At 43.8% G+C, this 20,102-nt stretch overlaps 4 protein-coding genes across 5 annotated transcripts in view; 3 read left to right on the plus strand and 1 right to left on the minus strand.

Annotated features, from left to right (window-relative positions):
- Positions 1-212: 212 nt before the first annotated feature.
- LOC125959342 (cuticle protein-like) lies at positions 213-3,132 on the plus strand. The gene is made up of 3 exons (XM_049692161.1): positions 213-290; positions 371-760; positions 2,641-3,132. Exons 1-3 carry the CDS (start codon positions 279-281, stop codon positions 3,064-3,066), a joined length of 828 nt encoding a protein of 275 aa, XP_049548118.1. The 5' UTR covers positions 213-278; the 3' UTR covers positions 3,067-3,132.
- A 2,677-nt stretch (positions 3,133-5,809) lies between these two features.
- On the plus strand, positions 5,810-6,452 carry LOC125959343 (larval cuticle protein A2B-like). The gene is made up of 2 exons (XM_049692163.1): positions 5,810-5,821; positions 5,922-6,452. Exons 1-2 carry the CDS (start codon positions 5,810-5,812, stop codon positions 6,450-6,452), a joined length of 543 nt encoding a protein of 180 aa, XP_049548120.1.
- Positions 6,453-8,303: 1,851 nt separating this feature from the next.
- Positions 8,304-9,289, minus strand: LOC125960006 (cuticle protein 19-like). Its single transcript, XM_049693100.1, has 2 exons — positions 9,207-9,289; positions 8,304-9,059 (listed from the first exon to the last, which is right to left on the minus strand). The coding sequence occupies exons 1-2, from the start codon at positions 9,216-9,218 to the stop codon at positions 8,304-8,306; spliced, it is 768 nt and encodes a 255-aa protein (XP_049549057.1). The 5' UTR covers positions 9,219-9,289.
- An 8,921-nt stretch (positions 9,290-18,210) lies between these two features.
- Positions 18,211-20,102, plus strand: part of LOC125960001 (uncharacterized) — a 6,319-nt gene continuing 4,427 nt past the window's right edge. For both annotated transcript variants that reach the window (XM_049693093.1, XM_049693094.1), the window contains exon 1: positions 18,211-18,716. The gene's annotated coding sequence lies outside the window, so the exon portion shown is untranslated. The remainder of the gene's footprint in view (positions 18,717-20,102) is intronic.

Here is a 20,102-nt window from a genome sequence, read left to right on the forward strand (position 1 = left end):
TGCAAAATTTAGTACCACACTGTAGGAGTGAGAACTGCCCGCCCAATATATGAATGAAATGACAAATTAAATATGTGCTTGAATTTGAGTAAATGATCAAGGATAACAGCCTCCTTGAAGTACATAGACAAATTGAAATACTATGCGGTGTGTGGTAGAAAGAAATTTTTGTATAAAAGGAGCTCGTAAATGCTAAATCGATATCATTCACTACCCAACGGTTTGCGCGGTCAGAATCCATCCAGACAAGGAAGTTTCAACTATTTTGATAAAACAAAATGGCCTTCAAAGTAAGTAAACGTTTACAGGAACAGTTTAGAAATTGCACTTATCTTTCACACTAATTGAATGTCAATTTCTTTTTGCAAAGTATTTCGCCATGTTCGCGCTGATGGCTGTTACTAGTGCAGCTGTTCTCCCAGTTGCTGTGAAGCACATTGAATACCCAGACGCTCCCGCAGAATACCACTTCCAGTACTCCGTTCACGATGACCACACCGGTGATATCAAGAGCCAACAGGAGGAGCGCCATGGAGATAACGTTGTCGGACAGTATACCCTGATCGATGCTGATGGTTACCGTCGCGTGGTTGACTATACCGCCGATGAGCACAACGGATTCAACGCCGTCGTTCACCGCGAACCGGTCAAGACCGCCATCCCGGTCGCCAAGGTCATTGCTCCTATCGCCAAGGTGTACAGCGCCCCGATCGCCAAGGTCTCTCTCCCGGTCGCCAAGGTTGCCTATCCCGCGTACCACTATTAATCTTTGATGATGATGAGGTTTCTTTCCGTGTATCGCTTCTTAGCAAAATGTAAATAAATAATTATAAAATTACCAAACCACTTTTCTTTAAATCCATCACGAACGATATCGATTTTTTAAGTATGATTGGCGATGGCTGGCCTCTCGACAATAGAGACAATTGGGGAGGAATAGATTGTATTATAAGGTAGCCTCCTCAAGGTCAACGATCAATGTTTTGAAAACTTACTGAGATACTGGCATCGATTATAATTCCAATACATTGCACCTTAAAAGCCTACACTAGAATACCAATGTCCAACATCACTACTTTGAGCTATTGGTTGATTAAAATTTTCGCGAAGTTGTTCCAAAAAAATGGGGTAGGAAACGGGAACATATATTGCCGCAAGGCCATGATAGCTACTTTCCGCTAAAAACTGTCATAAAGAGGTTTAAATAAAGTTGCTATTGTAGCCGAGCCGACCATAATGATGATATAATTGTTCCTTCAGATCCAAGCTGCTCCTATCGCATGTGTCGCGATGTTTGAAAGGCGCAAAACAAATAATGAAATTTTTACCAAATCCCTCGTTATCAATTCAGAGCTAAAGCGTGTGTGGAGGATATAAACATAGTTGGTCGACGATTCATCGATTAAAATTTCAAGAGGCTTTTACTTTCGAGTATCGCTTGTTATTCGACTAGTACCAGTTGTCTGGGAATGTTTGGTAAATTGAGCCGACGGGCTCAGATAGCAAAATCATGAGTAGATCTTTTAGTTCTACACAACGAGGGCACAAGAGTGAGCGACGATATCGGCGTTGAATTTTGAAAGCTTTCGCGGCTTCTACAGGACGTGGTGCTCGATCGCAAGCGGTTAGAGCTTCTTCTTCAACTGCATTTTTTCTATTTAATTACCTATGCAAATTGTTGCGTTTTTCGAAATACTCTGGGCTTCGGGAAATGTCTGATGATGACTGAAATGTCATAATAATTACACCCTACAGAACATTTAGCAAACGGCTAATAACGGATGTGTGTAGGGCCGTATGGTGGCTGTATCCACCAGTGTGCCACTTTCGTTTGCAACAAATCAGCACCATAGAATGAGTTGACAAATCAATAATAAGTAATAGCCCGTTATCCGGTGACAGTATTTCGAGGGTGGTGGGAAGGCAGGCGAACTGAAGCTCTAGGTGGGCTACTTTTTTGGAATGTGGCACAGGATTGACGCCTGAAACGGGTTTTCGGCGCCGTGGCACGGCACGGCGAGCGTTTGCGTAGGAGCGTCCATCGTGCGTACCTGTAACGAGTAACGCAAGGTTGATTAGTTGTCAGTTAGTTCTTATTTGTCGCTAGGCCGATGCTAATATGGAGTAATATTTCGTGGATCAGATGCATTGGTGTGGTGGCGCTGCAGTTGCCAATCGGAACTGGTTTCTCGCTTACATCTGGATTTTGGGTGGATTTAAGTAGTTAGTACGGGTGCGCGGTTGCGCTTAGCGCGTGCCCCTAGAGTTGCTGCCTTTGGTCATAGAAGGTCATAATTTCTCTTACCAGCCTTCGGTTGCTGATGGTAGGATTAGAATCGCGTTATTTTCGATTTAATAAGTGTGTCACATTGATATGGAGCCGGCTCTGATTTACCACATGAGTTGCTGAACTTGACAAGTTGGTAGCTTGTGGTAGGACGATCAGGCAAACTCGTGTAACTCATTCGAATATAAATAGCAACCGATATCGTTAGCACATCGTCAGTCAAGCAGTACAACTTGGAAGTACAGTACTAACCTAAGCACCCAAAACTGTTCAGCATGGCATTCAAGGTAAGATGGATCGCGTTACGATTCTTTTTAAGCATGCTCCGTTAAGCAGCTATTCTCCTCATACAGTTGGCTGTTGTTCTGGCTATTGTGAGCGTAGCAAATGCTGCGATTCTGCCTACTCTCGTGAAAAAAGTAGAACTGGAAGCCCCGGCCGAGTATCAGTTCTCGTACTCCGTGCACGATGAACACACCGGTGACATCAAGAGCCAGCAGGAGGAGCGTCATGGAGATGATGTTAAGGGACAGTATACCCTGATCGATGCCGATGGTCATCGTCGTATCGTTGACTACACTGCCGATGAGCACAACGGATTCAACGCCGTCGTCCGCCGAGAGCCGCTGGCCCAGCACAAGCTGATTAAGACCGTGGTTCCGGTCGCCAAGGTAGTTCTGCCAGTGGCCAAGTATGCCGTACCTGTAGCGAAAGTGGTTGCACCCGCTCATCTTGCTACCGTCAGCTTTGCTGCACCGAGCCTTACCTACCATTACTAAATGAATTCACTTTAGCCCGATTCGTGTAGTGTCGTTATTATCTCTAATAAAGTGTAGCATAAGCAATCCCACAAATCTTGAGTTTAATCGTATTATTTGGAGTACTGGCTCTAAATTCGGCTAATGTCTATTATCACTCAATCTGGCTGAGTAGTTCAGTTCAATTCAACCAACACGTTCATGTCTGCTATCCAACATGTGATCCATCCAACATCTGTTGAATTAAGTAAACTTGTGTGGTGATAGGTTTTTATTTTTTGGCCAAAACAGTATCTATGATTTTGGTAAAAATGCGCCAAATTAAAAGAAGCGAAGGTGAACGAGCTAAGCATTCAGGCAAATCGCACTCTAGACACTATCACGAATGTGGTCAAGATCTTTGAAACTACAAATGACCTCGTTGAAAGCTGAACCAACCAGTGGCAGCGGTTTCGGTAAAAGTAAGTCTGCGCAATACATTGACATGCGTTGGCCACTGGGAGGCCGGCTCCTGTCACGGACGACGAAAGGGTTGGCAGTAGAAAGAAGGAAAGAAACGCACAGACCTAAAGTAGACCGGTTCTGCCTATGTTGCCGGCTACGATCGGTATCGTTTGTTGCTCAGGTGAGGCGGTGGGATTGGAAACGAGGAAAAGTCCCAAAAGTTGCCTGAGGACACACACACACACACACACAGACACACGCAAACACACGCACACATTAGTGGAGAGTAGTGTGCGGTTTCTACGGCCGACCTGATCAGTCTTGATGGCTGGTCAGACCCCCCATTCTCTGCACCGGGCAGTCAACCTCTGAACTGGGTAATGGTGCAAAAGGGAACTGAACCGCAAACGCCTCCGGCAGGTATTGGCTACAGCCCCGCCAAGCCAGACTCTTGTGATCCTGGTTTCGTGCCGATCTGCGGCGGCCTTGAAAGTAGACGAATTGTAATATTATATAATAGGAATGCGATACTCTTGATCTGCTCGTGTTTTGGTCGAAGGGAAGGGGGCAGAATGAGACGGCACGGCATCATATACCGGGGCATATACCCGCAACAGCAGCAGCAGCAACCCCAGCTGGCTAACAAGTTTTTGCGGCTGCTGCATAAGGCCTTCCGCCGCGTATGATGGGGTGTCTCGCGTGCATTCGACCCAAAAACGTGACGAACTGCCGCTACCCAAAAAGTGTGTCACTGGATGAAAGCGAAAAGCGGGCATGTGGGTCCCCTTTTCGTTGGCTTCATGCAGAAATTGGAAGTAACGTTTGGAAGTTTGTGCATGATTTCGCGAAAACTTTATAATGCATTTTGCGTATTTGTTTTGACACTTAAAAATTAAATATTAACACAAAAAGTATTATCAACATCAAGTTGCTTGTACGATAACAGGCATTGTATCTAGAGAAAGGATGTGTGAGGCTTATCGTGTCTTGTTTTAATGTGTGTCGCTCATCAACCCAATTCTAGCGATAATTGATGGATGGACAGTGGAACCGAAACCATATTTGGAGCTCATCAATGCTTTCCAACCACCCAAAAAAGCCCGTTCAAACCGAGACCGATTCCGTGGGAAACGATGGATCGAATGTTAAGGTCATGGTAGACACGCTGCATTGCTGGACGTTACGGCATCGGCCGGCGCGCCATCACCGAAACGAGTGCCCTCAACATATTCCTGCACCCGCGGTGTCTTCCTTTGGGGCATGGCATCTCGGAAGAAACGGGTGAGTTCATCAAAGAGTGAGACCCACATAAACCAGACCGTCATCGCGTGATCGTCCATCTTAAGCGCTGGTGTTCATAGGTCTGCCCTGAAGCCAATTGGGTATTAGGCAACGGATGGTTCCAACACGAAAAGGTACCGGATGGCTTCTACTCCGGGTTTTTGAGCCTCTCGTTACAGCCAGGGTCAAGTCACGGATGCGGGAGGGACTGTGGAGGTCTCATAGAGAGTAGCCCGTTCGCCAACCATTCGTAGTACATTAGATCGGCTAGGCTAGCGATGACCTTCGCGGTATGGGGTGGTGGAAGCGATGGTGCGATCGTGGGTTCGTTCGGTAAGGATTTTGATGTTTCGTCTCGGCCAGCATAGTAGGCCGTGGGCTGGACCCCACGTAGACTGACACGGATCGATCTGCAGACTGCGAAAACAGAGTGACTGCCTGATTGACTGGTTGTTTGACTGACTGACTGACTGACTGACTGACCAACTGACTGAACCGTTCCCACTGCCCCGGTACCGGCCCCGCACAACAAGCCGAAAACGCATGGAAGGGATACAGATTTTTGCAATATTGGAATTATGCCCGCGAGCGGTATGTGAGTGCTTTCGCAGAAAGATTGCAGAAACCCCCCACAAAAAAAAAGGAGAAGAAGTCATATTTTGCATGTCCCACCTAAAAACAAGGTATGGATGTTTGTGTGCGTCACAGCTGCGTGCATGGTAAGGGTTGCCGATCGAAAGATTTGCAAGCAAAAACAACAACAGCAAAAATGCTCGCGAACACTCTGAGGGAGTGTTCGGTGTCACCGAACACGGTGGAAGATGGAATCCGTGGAGCACTATTCACCAGCTACGGCTGTACAACTGATCACGGTCAGGGGTTGATAGTTCAACGATTTTGGGATGGGGGAAGTTCGATCTCGCCAGATATAAATAGCGAATTTTGGTCCTAAATCAGCATCAGTTCACCGATTGCTTTCATCAGCAACACAAGCTCAACATCGTACCAAGTTGTCACACTAGCAACACACAGTCATACAATGGCATTCAAAGTAAGGATCGATCGAGGACGATCGAAGAGGATCTATAATTCTAGTTACCCGAGGAACACGCAATAATTCTTTGCTTATCTGTCTCTCATTCCCTAAAAAGTTCTTGGCCGTCGTCGCTTTCCTGGCCGTCGCCAGCGCCCAGCACTACGATCCTCATCACTACCAGCCACAGTACCATCAGTACCAGGCTCAGCCGGCCGTCGTTAAGACTTTCCAGCCTGCTCTGATCAAGACGGTGCAGCCAGCGTTGGTGAAGACCGTGAAGCACGTCGAATACCCGGAAGCCCCGGCTGAGTACCAGTTCCAGTACTCCGTGCACGATGACCACACCGGTGACATCAAGAGCCAGCAGGAGGAGCGTCATGGAGATGATGTTAAGGGACAGTACACTCTGATCGATGCTGATGGTCACCGCCGCATCGTAGACTACACCGCCGATGAGCACAACGGATTCAACGCCGTCGTCCGCCGTGAGCCTTTGGAGGGTCACAAGATTGTCAAGACGATCGCCCCGGTCGCTAAGGTGGTTGCCCCAATTCCGGTTGCCAAGGTGTACAGCGCTCCGATCACCAAGGTCGTTGCCCCGCAGGTTCACTATAGCCACCAGCCGCACTATGAGCACCACTACTAAGCGATTACCTCAGAGCTGATAGCGCAGTCTTGTCACTAGCGTACCGACCTCACATTTTCACCTTTTCTCATCTCTCATGCTGTCTCATCTTTCCATTGCTAGTTGAATTGTAATGCAGATGCATTGTAAATAAAGTATTGAATGTATACCATCTACGTATTGGAATTTGTGTTCCATCTGGCTTAGCTTCATGCAATATTGAGTTAAAAAAAAAAGAAATCAATGCATTTATGGTTGACGTAGAGTTTTCGGATTTCATTTTTGAGCTATAATTAAGTCAAGATGATTCGATTGCCATTATTTACTAATTGTAAGCCAAAAACAACGGACTGGGAGTTGATGCGCAACTAATCTTGGCGAGATTCGATATCAGGTTCATTGGTTGCTCTATGAACAATTCAAAGATGCGAAAAACGTGGAGCCATACGCTTGACGTGCAGATTTTAAAACGCTTCGCTAGTTTCTCCTTACAAAATTTAGATAAAAGAAGTACAGAAAATGTTTAAGGCTTCGTTACCATTTGCCATACACGTGACTATTTAAAAAGATTGAAGAAAATATGGCAGAAAATTAATGTCTTTTGAAGTACATATTTGCTACGCTTGGGTTTAATTTAAGTTTCCGCTGAGTGGGGAATTTACGGTAGGTGACAAAAACGACACATTTTTATACTCACCAAAAAAGCTTTCTACCGCTCGCGATCGAACACCACCATTATCCAGATGAGTATTCGAATTCTATGAGTACCCTATCTCATTCATACATCTAATCGTTGAGCCTCAGATATAATTAGCTTCATTTTTAAAAGCCAATTTTTAGGGAAATGTCGTTGTTTTGCAGAGCCCATCTTAATTGGGTGCCGGATTACCTCACATATAAAAGACGAATCGTTCCTTTCGATTCTTACGATGAATAATATGATTTTCCAAGTACGGATGAGTAAATTGCACAATATAAAAAAGCGCGATTAGGATTACTATGCGTAGCTCGTCCTTAAACGAACTACATCCCGAAAGATAAATAATCATATGAAAAAAGATAGAAAAGAAAATATATTTATTCGAGTGCTTAAAATTTGACAAAACCCCAATACAATGATGTACATTCGTAGAAGCAGCACTTTTTCAACTTCAAAAATCTGCCAAAAATAAAAAAAATTAAATTCTATAAAAACTCGCCTGGGCTACCTTGATAAACTTATAATCTAACAAAAGAATATTCATTTAAATATTTCAGATGATCAGGCACGTAGCTACGATGGGCACCGCAAAAACTGCATGTTTGCAAACTCGCCTTTCAAAATGGAATGCCTTTCTCCAAAATGGAATCAAATATTCTTTAAAAGTTGTAGTTTAATATTACCTTCACTTGAAAAAATTAAGATGAATGGTTTCTTCGGAAAAAATGGTCGAAAATGAGCCTTCTTTTGATCCGAAATAACCAAAGCCCCACCTTTATCTGACATAAATAGTCTTTAGAAACATTTACAAAGATTGTTCATACCCGAAATTCAACAGCCACAAATTGCGCCACTAAAAAGCGATAGCTGGTACGTCGTGAATTTAGGATCTGCATCAGATGCAGATAGAGATGTTTTTCATACATTTGACCAGTGAATCTTATACTGTGGAAGCTAGGTAACAAATCAATTTTTCATTATCATATTTGTTGATTTATTACTTTTTTTTATTATTTCAAATTTAGACCGCAGAGCATGGTCCAAGCGCCTGAGTATTTACATCTTACGCACAAATAGTTAACATTACAGCCATTCAATCGGTTAGGTTCACGCTTTTCGAGACGATTGATTCAATTCCGGTAGACGAGTTAAGATGGCAGCGAGAAGACTGTTTAGTAGTTGTAGTTGGTCGAAGGTCCGTTGAACTGAACGTGGTTAATAGCATCGTGATGCTGGGCGTAGGCCACTGGAACCTTAGCGACTGGCACGGCTACCTTTGCTACAGGAAGAGCAACCTTAGTGACAGTCGGGAGAGCGATCTTGGCTACCGGAGCGTACACCTTAGCAGGAGCCGGTGCCTGGTAGTAGTGCTGGGCAGGCTGGTGATAGTGGATAGGCTGGGGCGCCAGCACCTTGGTAACGGTTGGAGCAGGAGCGTAGACCTTAGCGATCGGAGCAACAGGAGCAATCAGTTTAGCGACTGGAGCAACAGCCTTGATGATCTTGTGGCCCTCGATCGGCTCACGGCGGACGACGGCGTTGAATCCGTTGTGGTCATCAGCAGTGTAGTCAACGATACGACGGTAGCCATCAGCATCGATCAGAGTGTACTGTCCCTTAACGACATCTCCGTGACGCTCTTCCTGCTGGCTTTTAACATCTCCGGTGTGATCGTCATGGACATCGTAGGCAAACTGGTACTCGGCGGGTGCATCAGGATACTCCACATGCTTGACGGCTTTGACCAGGGCAGGCTGAACCGTCTTGATAAGAGCAGGCTGCACGGTTTTTACCAATGCCGGTTGCTTGTACACCACCTGCTGCGGCTGATAATGCTGATATTCCGGCTGGTGATGGTATTGTGGCTGTTGGTACTGTTGGTAGTGCTGGGCGCTGGCCACAGCAACCAGAGCAAACAGAGCCACGTACTAAGAATGTCGGAAACAAAACAAAAAACGAAAACGTTATTATCCTTTAGAACTCGTACACTGGCACTTGGTGAGTCTCTGCCGTATGCGGTATGGCATCCGACCACTATAGTCACTATAGTTAAATCTTATCAGTAGAAAACGCACTTTAAATGCCATCTCTTCCTTAGGATTGTTCAACTGGCTGCCTGATTGTAGCTGCAGGACACTTGGCTCGTTTCTGCTTCGATGACGACGGTAAACTGTGCTAATTCTCAGGTCAACACCGAACTTTTATACTGATCTCAGCGAAGTGTTACACTTTAGTTCAAGGGACGCCCAGCTGCACATTAGGCATGGTTTTGCCTAGGAGCGAATAGCAGACCACCGCGAAGCCCGCACCACATGGACCATAAAACGCACTACACATGATCTTGATCTCGCGGCGGGGTTGCACTAATTTTGGGTGAAATGTGTCACAATTCCACGTTACCCCCACCACCACCACCACCACCAGCACTGTTGTTGCCATCTCTCGCTTAGCTTCGGAAGGAATGTTTGGCTCAAGCGGCACAGGTTGCCACAGGTTAGCTCATATAGCTCGTGGAAAGAGAGGGAACCGCACAGCCGATGAGATCATTAATCCGGGGCATTAACCACACCTTTTTCACAGCCCCAGGGTAGAAGGGGTGCCTGGCTCCAGTTGGAGTTTCTTCGGATCTCTATACGGTATACGCTACACGCTGGGGCGGATGAGCGATCCATAAGACACGTACATACTATCGGCGTGTCTGTGTGTCGGTTGCCCTACGCACGTTCGAGATATAGCCAGACAGTGGAATGCACTGGAAGCACCGGACATGGCCTTTTTGGATAAACATTCAAATCTATACCCTCGGCGATAGGCTCAAGATCCTTGTAGAAGAAGGCTGATGGCCGTGCATCGACACCTGATGGCACCTCACCCCTGGGTCCCTGGGCCAAGAGATAATTAATGAGTACCTCCATCAACTCCAGCCTTTGTTTGGCCATGGTTCAAGTTCACGTGATGTATGAACAATCTCTGCCCAAACGCCCTCGGGCTTATGGTTTTAGGCTGGCTTAGCTATCCTCAGCCACAGGCCCCCCTGCGGCCTCTTCACATGGCTTAATCTAGGCGTGGACGAGGGGTAAAGCGGATGTCGAATGCGCGTTGACCGATCTGGAAAGGGTGTTTTCGGGCTCTAATCAATTAGTGACTGATCGGTACATGATGAACGCAGGGTCAAACATTCTGATTGCTGGACCCCCTGTTGAATGGGCTCAATATGGATACCAAACATACAATCTGTTGAACCAATCTATTGAGTTAGCGTTTGTATATATTTACGTCAAGATATATAACGGGTGGCAGTGCTAAGATTGACACGAGAACAATGATGATATGCCATTAGCTTTAGTACATCCTAGCCTAGTGTAAATAATTATTACTAATTTAAAAGAACCGTATCAACATGCTCGGATTAAGATGAGGCAAAATGAGTCTCAATCATTACTGGATGTTGAGCTCCGTGTAAATGAATCTAGGAGATTGCAATCTGCGTAAAGCTCACAATTAATGTTCTCTGCGGAGATGTATTTTCGATATGTTTGCATTTACAAAATACCAATTTGAATTTTGTATTGCAAAGCAATGAAGTAAAACAGATGCATCTAACAGTGTCACTCCTAGGACATTAAACGAAATGTGAAATAGTTATCATTATGTTATAAAAAATATTGCACTGAACATTCGCTGCATTCTTTTTAAATTATACCGATTTATAATATTCTTAATCTTTTATTGAAACATTAAATTCTTAACGAAAATTCAGTTGTTATTAAAAAGGTTATTAAAATGTAAATTTAGGTGTTTCCAATTAGTGATGTAGTGATTTTGGCAAATACTGAAACAAATTTCCTAGTGGGTTGTCATTGGTTTGACAAGGTGTTCCTTCAGATGAATATTCATGTGTGTTTTAGGTAGCGTTATGATCCGGTGTTGTTTTGGTTATCCAAGCATCAATCGCACGAGATCGCTATGTGGGACAAGAATCTCCGAAATAAGGCTCAATCGGTAGTTACGCAACGATTCATTCATTGGTCTGGAGCAGCCAGCACAGGAGAGAAAGACAACCTGACGGCGAGAGCTAAAGATGGCTGAGAAATGCATTACTTCACTTTTTCTCCAACATTCCATCCGTTCGCTCAGTTTGTCCCAAGTAGTGCCGATTGGAAATGGTGGGACTCTGGAAGGCAGGCAATATGAGCTGATTGATATCACGACGCTTGGTGAAGGAAATGATTATAGTGATCAAGCGTGTGATCTGTGATCTTGTTGAAACGCTCGCTTCACCCCCGCTTAGCTTACGTTGACGTTGGATCGCGACAGTTTTTTCCTGCATCACTAACCGGCTCCATGTTTCGTAACAAACCTCTCCCAAGCAGATTGACCTTGTGAGTAATGTTTCGTTTAGCAACGGTTTACTCCCATCTCATTTCTTCGTTTGGACGAGTTTCGCGTAGACCGTGGGTAGTGTACATGAAATCTCAATTAACTCTGTCAACTACAGAGGTAGTTTGTATAACTGACTCTATGGATATAAAAAAGAGGAACACGATCATGCGTTCTGGTATACTGTAAAATATATTTATTCTTTATTTATTATTAGTAGCATGAACGGAATCGGTGTATGAAAAACCGTTATCGGAATGCTCAGGGTCAATATCTTACATGGTTTTTTGTGTAATTTTCCTCTCTCTTTTGGATCTTGTTCGTAGGAAGAGAAATTTTGCTCGTATCGATTGGCTCGTCATGGCTGTATGCTCTTGCCTCCTGTCGTTTCTTCCACTTTCGAAGGTAACTCTGTTCCTTATTGTTCCATTGTGGATTACGCAATGCTTTTTACTCGCGGCGTGGTACCGTACACTCACTTACATTTCAGTTATCAAGTTAGTTATAAATTCTTTAGTGATAACAATACTACTTATTCTGCACATTTGGTGGCATGGTCACTGAATTATTATCGTTCATTCCGTGCGATTGAAAAACAGTTGCATATTTCTTACGAGTATATTATTTCTCGGACGTAATGTGTGTTTCACTTTCGAAAAATAGTCCCGACAATGTTGGCGTGACTGGATCCTGAAAAGAAGAGATGATCGTTTGTAGAGTTTGTGAAAGAGTTGATTGTTGTACCATATTTTACGTTGAAAACTACTACAATGTTAGAATGGTTTATTCCTTCCGACAGTGGCATATGTTAAAACTATGTATAGGTTATTTAACATCTTTCTTTTGGAGGATTCCTACACCTTCTTTTGCGAAAAACCAGCCCCAGGTAAGGTTTTTTTTCGATCATCGTTTATAGCTATGGCCAATGTCAAGGTTGAAAAGAGGAGTGTAATTTTACTATGAAGATGTTTCGTCTTGTCGTCTTCGGACCGGTTATTGACATTTAAACTTGTGCTCACCGCACCAAAAATAATACTTTTATGACACAAGGCATCGGGTGTATTTTCTTTCGTAGTTCTCTTGCTAATGTAGGTGTAAGAAGAAAGACTTACCGTCGGCATGGCAAATATGTGACCAAATTATAGCTGACACGGCCTTTTGGCCGAGTGTTGATTGTTAATTTTTATGGTTTGGTGTACCAATGGGTTTAAAAAAATGCGATCCAATGCCTGAATTCACAAAAAAGCAACGTTACGTTGCTTAATTACAGAGCTGACTACATAGCAAGAGAAATTAGTGTCAATTACTACACATTTTTGCTGAGTTTCAGGGCATTCATGAGTAGTTGTTGTGCAACCGACCCCATTAATCATTGCAACGGCAACAAGATAAAAGAAGGGACATGTCAATATACATTTCTCGAAATGCAAAACGATCCATCGCTAAATCACCAAGATTGCAATCCAAATGCCGCCATGATCACGTCCCGCGAAAGTAACTGAACAGCTGCGACACGACTCGCCAGGATTCAATACTGCATGGCGCATGATGTAACATATCCAGCATTAACATTGTTTTTTTACTGCGATCGAGTGAGTCCTCGACCGTGAAAACCGTTGTCGCGAATACTTTCGATTGTCAGCCGTCTGCCGGTCAGCGTCTATCACGAAAGCGAACGCCATTCGCCCACATACTTAAAAGCTATCCGCTAAAACATGGGGAATGGAGTGTAGTGGTCAGAAAAGATAGAGAATAGGGGTTAACCGAAATTCATTTCTCTGCACGACTCTGAGGATTTAGTGTGCCTGTGAGTGCATGCCTAGCTGATATGTTTTTGGAAGTAGAGTTTACTGTTGTCTATGATTTTCCTTTTTGTGTAGTAATTGGTATAAAAGAGACCATGATTGGTATAGTCTCATTTAAGGATCTAACGGACCAAAGATAAATTTTCTTATTTTTTTGTTCTCCGTACATATCAGTCCATTCTCAACGGTGGTGACCCTTGCCACCGATCAAAACGGCTGGAACACCGACGAACGACCTCAGTAGCGAAATCATTTCGCGAACTATTTGCCCACCGGGTGCACCTAGCTGTCAGTAGACTATTGTGCCTAACCCAGCCCCCTCTCGGCTGTTGAACGTTTCAGTTCGGCTTTAACTTTCATTATTTTATGAACACCACTTTCGGCGGGACACTGCTTCTCATGAGTAGACACTGTTCGACCCATTTCTTCAGTCAGTTTCAGCCTTGAAAACCTATCTCTCCCACCAATCCTTACTCTCTGTACATGCAGTTACTTTTGCGGCAGCCAACAACAGGGTAAAGCGAAAGTTTTTTTTTCCTTCTTGTTCGAAATTTATAATGACAAATGGACACAACTTGTGCGAACACGACCCGTACCCGTATCGAGAGGGCGCGGTCAGTAGAGAAAGGGAACTTGAATTTCGCTTCAAGAACATGCATTCGCCAAGGAGCGTTTCACGAGTAGAAATGTAAAAGAATGATCGCAGAGCTCGACACCGATTGTCTGTTGGAGTCCAGCCCAAGGTCAGTTTAGTCTTGGGTTGCCTTAATGAACCGCTCGTATGCATGTTATAAACGACCTTCTCCCCAAAGCTTGGGGCGCTCGGCTCGATGAGGTCGATTATTGGGAGGCTCGATGGCGATTTACAATCTTCGAACTCCGAATGGAAGTCGTATTTGGGGCAAGAAGAATGGAATTGGTGAACAATTTTTTGTTTGCTCAAAGGTTTGCTGCTTACCTCTTCAGCCTCCTCCGGCAAGCCTGCCGAATGTGTAGCCTCATGAAGGTTGCCCAATGAGTAGCTGAACAAATGAAACATAATCGAGGGATATATTAATGCCGGTGATAAAACTCAGATCCGATAGATGCAAAAAATCATTTTAAAGGTTTTGGGAGGGTAGCAAAAGGCGAGCCTTACGATGGTGTCTGTTGTATGGACGAGGTCACGGGGTCCGCCGACAACAGCTCCGACGGAACAAATCGCCTATACCGATCTAACTCCACCTTAAGATCCTTGATTTGCCTTTCCAATTCCTCATTCATGTTTTCTAGGTGATCGATCTAAAAAGGTTTCCATAAAACGTAACTCCTGTTTGCAAACCTCACGACAACCGCAGTGAATGCGCTCGTTACCGTCTCTAGTTCAAATTCTAAATCATCGATCGTAGCGTACGCTTTGGCAAGTTCCTTCTCCAGAGTGTTACATCGACTTTCAAGTGTGACGATTTTTTCTCCAAGGGCCTTGGGTTTATCAATGTCATTAATGCTTCCTAAAATGATAAGCAATGTAGGCGACTTATGAAGAAACGTTTATAATACATACAGAATTAGATATTAATTATTTACAATCCTCACCTATAACCTCGACCGGAATTCGTTCATTCCTCTTTCGTGGATGCTTTGTATTGGCGACGGTTTCTAATGATTTTAATTTCTGATTCTGTGCTACATATTCTTTGATAAGCTCGTTGTACCGTTTCTTTAGTAGCTGATATGCTTCATACTGTTGTTGGCTGCGTTCAACTTCCTGCTCCGCCACTTGTTTGCACTTTAATCTGGCTTCCTCTGCGAGACCATATTTCGCACGAAAGTTAGCCACATCCTCTATCAGCACACTGTTTTCGTTACTGAGTATACGGTTCTTTGATTCCACTATAAGTATAGATGAATGTTTTCGTTACAAACCACGGTTGATTGCATGCTTTTAGTCTGTGTAGAACACTTACACTTGTCGATTTGAGTGAGTAAATCACGTATTCTTAAGTTTAGCCTCAGAATATTTTCATCGTACTGGTCCATTTCGATCGACTACGAAACCTTGAGAGTTTGAAATGATTGAATCGGGGAGTGTTTACTGTCCAAATTTCATGGCCCTCTTATCGATGGATAAGAGTATAGATAAGCGATGAATGAAAACGTTATTGTGCGTTACACGTTCAAACGGGTGACGCAGTTGTGCTGTGTGCTGAATGTGCGGGTATTTTACGAATGCACTCGTTTTAGATTAGTTTCGGGTGACAGGTTTTTGTCACTTTATTGAATTGGTTAGTTCACTTTATGATAACCTAAACAACTGAAACATTTTATAAATCTTTTTGAAGGGTAGGAGCTTGGAGGGTTTGGAGGATTCAAAAATGCATAGATTTTCAAGAAACAAATCATCAAAGAGGAGAGGTTTGAATGATCAAAATTACCAAAATAATCGGTGGGTTAACCGACAACAGACTTATGTAGATGGAAATACCATGTAGATTATCCCACCAAAAAAGCGATGAAGGCACTTCAAGCTTTTTCAGGAATCACAGGCAAGCTGGCAGGGTTTCGATACCAGTAGGAAGGGATTATTGGCAACCGTAGCCTCATTTGTTTTCTACCTGGGCGTAGCTCCTGATGACAAATCGAAATCTGATTATACTCAATCGAAACCACCGACTCACTGCTGTACTGGTTATAGGGTCTTTTTTGCATCGTAACCTTGGCGGCTGCACGTGTGAATGCCGGGATGGTCATACGATCATCGTTGAGGAGGGCAGGGAGTGTTGACCCTGGAATGACGGAAATTCCCTTCCGAAGGAATAATGACGAGTAAGGGCGCTGGACGTATCGAATTGTTCCCAACTTCGGATGATGGCTGGTTCATAAACATGGCCAATTATGGATGGGAGATGAAGGTTTAAGTAAAGAAAATTAAATCTTTTTATTTATTAATCGTTACAAATTGGAACAAGGTTGGAACTGAAGGTTGGAACTAACTGAAGGTTGAAACAAGACTGGCTGGCTGGCTGACCATCCTGGCTGGACACATCGGGATGCATCATCGTGGCGGCCACGAGACGCGCTCCGGTTTCATTGCTCGTGGGAACCGCTGCGTTGATGTGGCGTCTTGGCTTATGTCCGCTCCGGTTTCGTCGCTGGGAGCCGTCGCTGCGTCGGCACATGTGTATGATGACCTTGGAACCGCTGTGTCGATATGGCGGCTTGGCTTATGCGTCGGCACATAACTGGCCATCCTTGGTAGACGCAGACTTGCGCCTCCGTGCAATGAGCATATATTGTTCGTTTGGTCCAGGTTGGGCGAAACGACCGTTAAACCCGTATGACAAAAAGCGTACAAGGTGGCGCTAACCGGCAACTAAAGCCCCATCCATTTAGAATCTGGACACACGTTTGTAATCACTGCAGCGCTTCTAGTAGTCAATTTGCCATTCTGTTAATCGCCGATGGAACAAGTTATCGCCGATGGAACGTGAAAGTCAAAAAAACATCTGCACACTCATGACTAAAACTCGATTTGGCCGGAGAAAAACCGCGAAACTCTTGAAATTTCCAAACTTAAATAAAAATACCGTATGTAAATGTTACTGGGGGACTTTTACCTTGATTTTAGCACAATGAAACAGCCGAAAAGTGTAACAAATGCCCGATTCTGCAGACAAAAGTTAGTCAACAATCTTGGGATCTCCCGTGATTCCACCAAGAAAAACTCACGACAGACGTCATAACAGTTCGGCAAATATGTTTAAGAGAAGTTTTAAGGCCGTATCATGCCAGAAAACAGCCCCTAGAGGACCCTAGAGCACAGCTTAATTGCCCAAACCCGTGCAAGGAATCTGTATGAACAAGTGTTGACCGATTTGAAACCATGCATTTCGATGGACGGTGCAACAAGCGGAAAAATGCATTTAAAAAAATACCGGACAAAAAAAAAATACTTTGCCAATCATAAAAGGAATGGTTTAGGAAGGGTTTGGTTTTTTTACGGAGATAAATTTGCCCATAAGATGATGATTTGGCGGAATTTGACATTGTGGCGACAAATCAAATGTTTTCACCATTAGGGCTACTTTCATTCGAAATTTGTGCGAGAAAAGAGTGTCTACAGAAAAGGATTTTGTTCTTCACTCGTCCACCAACGATCCTGTGTAAGTTTGGCATGATTTAGGCAGCTGTTCTTGCCGAAGGTATAGCGTTAATTTTTTGTATTGAAATAGATCGATTTCATAGGGAAAACTATCAATACCCAAAAATGTCTGGATTTTCGTTCGATCGATTTCTATTACACAATTATCACAAGGAAACTTAAAAAGTATATCAGAAATGTATGAAAACCCTCTGAAATGAGAGTGATGTGCAACCAGAGGGCAAATGATGTGACCTAAAGTACTGTGCAAAAAATTTTCGGTGATGTCAAAGTAAAAGTTAAAAAAGTCATATAAAAAATGAATGAATAATTTTCATCAATATATATTATTAGGGTAATAAAGGTAATAAGAAAACCTACAAAATGACACCTTTCTTTTCTTTTTACGTCAATTTTTGGCTGAGATATGAACTGTTTTGTGTGTCCAGATTCTAAATGGATGGGGCTTTAACTGGTTAGTTTTGTCAAGCACTAAGAAGCGTGTGTCTAGAAAAAATCACTATAGCTGGCTGGCTTTTTCCTCCAATCTTCCGTTGGTAGATGACAGTTGATTCAAAAAGTATTTAGAATTAAAATTGAGCATCTTTTGCGTTTACTGGAGCCTCGGGTGGATCATGCGCAGACGAACATAAACAGTCGTCCTGCTATCCTGCTCACAATGACAGTTGGCACGTGCCCAGGATCCTCTGCTTCCGCACACACGCACAAAAGGCACAAGGATACGAAACAGAACGCAAGGGAGTTGAAACACAGTGAAAACATCCCGAGACTATCATGGATTTTCGGAAAATCTACAAATGCCATCTCTAGTGAAAGAGGTATCCTTCAATCGGTTGTAATAGTGTACGTGGGTACGGGCGTACACACGCAGAAAATTGGCCATCAAATACTAGCAAAACAAAGTGGTTCAGTGTTATGTTCGTTCTAAAATTCTGAAATAGTTGACGATTTCCCGTTCCTAGGCCACGACAGTATCCGCTCATCCCGTCAAAACAATGCTCGCTAGTTATTACAAAATATGGCCGCCTTGGTTTGGTGGACATTAGACGATAGGTTTGTTTCGGTACAGTGCTAGATCTGTGTATTGGATCTAGAACAACAATAGTATTCTGAGTAGTGTCCGAAGAAACCGGTTGTTGGAAGCTTGCTGAAAAAAGCATATGTCCCACCGTCTGTTGCAACACAACCCATCGTCAATCCGTGTCTCCGTTGTGGTACTAGGAAGAATCATCCTTTTTACAAAGGACACCAACTCGAAGGTAGGTAGAATGAAAAACAGTCGTCGATTGATTACGTGAATCAACTCTAGTCAGCCACGGTCATGGTTATAATAAAGGTGTTTCATAACCGGCACCACATTTTCGGCCTCCCAGGCGCTCTGATTGCAAAATCTTTGCTCGCGTGTGAGGGAGAGCTTTTTTCCTATCAATAATCTATTCCATCGTGGGAACACTGCTTGGCTCTTTGTCAATGAACCATCATAGACAGACCATCAAATATGCAAAAGATTTTGATACTACAAGCAAAGAGAGTGTTGGTGCAATAAATTCAACGATAAGTTGCTTTAAGCATAGGCGGGTGGTTGTCTCTTTGCTCCACGTCCAAGCACTAGCATAAATTCATGTGCACTGTTTCGCTGCCGGTGTTTAACGCCGCAAGGATCTCTAGTCCGTCAGTATGGCGCTATTGTTTCGGCTGAGTTGTGCAAGGACGCTCGTGACCTACTTTCTCTCTTGGGAAACCCAAATGAAAACGCGCATCAGGTTTTCCTCGAGTGCGTTGGAATGTGAACGAATCGGCTTGCGACTTATTGGTATCGTTCTTTCGCTGATGTTCCTACTCCCCCCCCTACGTCCTTTGATGACTTCATTCGCAGAACGCCTTCTATATGTACACCTTACACTAAGCGAATGGTTTGCACACCAGCACTGCGGATGAGCGTGATTAGCAATAGTTAGAAGTGCTAAAATGAGCCTTTGCGACCTCCGAGCTCCGTTCTTGTGCCCTAGGAAATCGTTCACCGCGAATCGAGTATCCGTGCTACTTTGTGGAACTATCAATTGATAACAAACAGTATGTGGTAGTGAGTTGCGGTCATAAACTGGAGAAAGTTTATTAGGAATTTCAGTCTTCAACCTCCGAGTGGTTATATTTGCAAAGTTAGGTAAGTTTGTATTGGTGGCAATCTTTATCGCAGATGCTTCTCTGGCTCGCCATACAACAGTTTACCAACGCCAAACTGATTGACGGTGCTACACTAAAACACTATTTCTACGGTTTTTGGCAAATAGATTTTTTTATATGATTTTCATATGCTATATTTAGTACTTAAATCCCTGACTATCCTGGGTATCTAAAGCGATTCCGACGTTGAGTGTTTGTTTAAAACATTTCTCAACATCCAAAGTTGTTCATTTTGATCGCATTATGCTGCTCCGGTGCTCCTGCTTCCTGAGAGACACGGAACATGATGTTCAACATTATACCACGCGTGCACTAAGAGCCCGTGAAGTTTATTATCATCGTTGCAACCGAAGAAAATTGTCTCCGAGTATGTGGCAGTGACTACCGAACCCAGGCCACCCGTACCCGTGGAGTGGTTAGCGGCGTGTGCATGTCCTTGTCATTATTTGTGTCGGGTATTA

This window comes from Anopheles darlingi, chromosome 2 (assembly GCF_943734745.1).
Source record: "Anopheles darlingi chromosome 2, idAnoDarlMG_H_01, whole genome shotgun sequence".
NCBI lineage: Eukaryota > Metazoa > Arthropoda > Insecta > Diptera > Culicidae > Anopheles > Anopheles darlingi.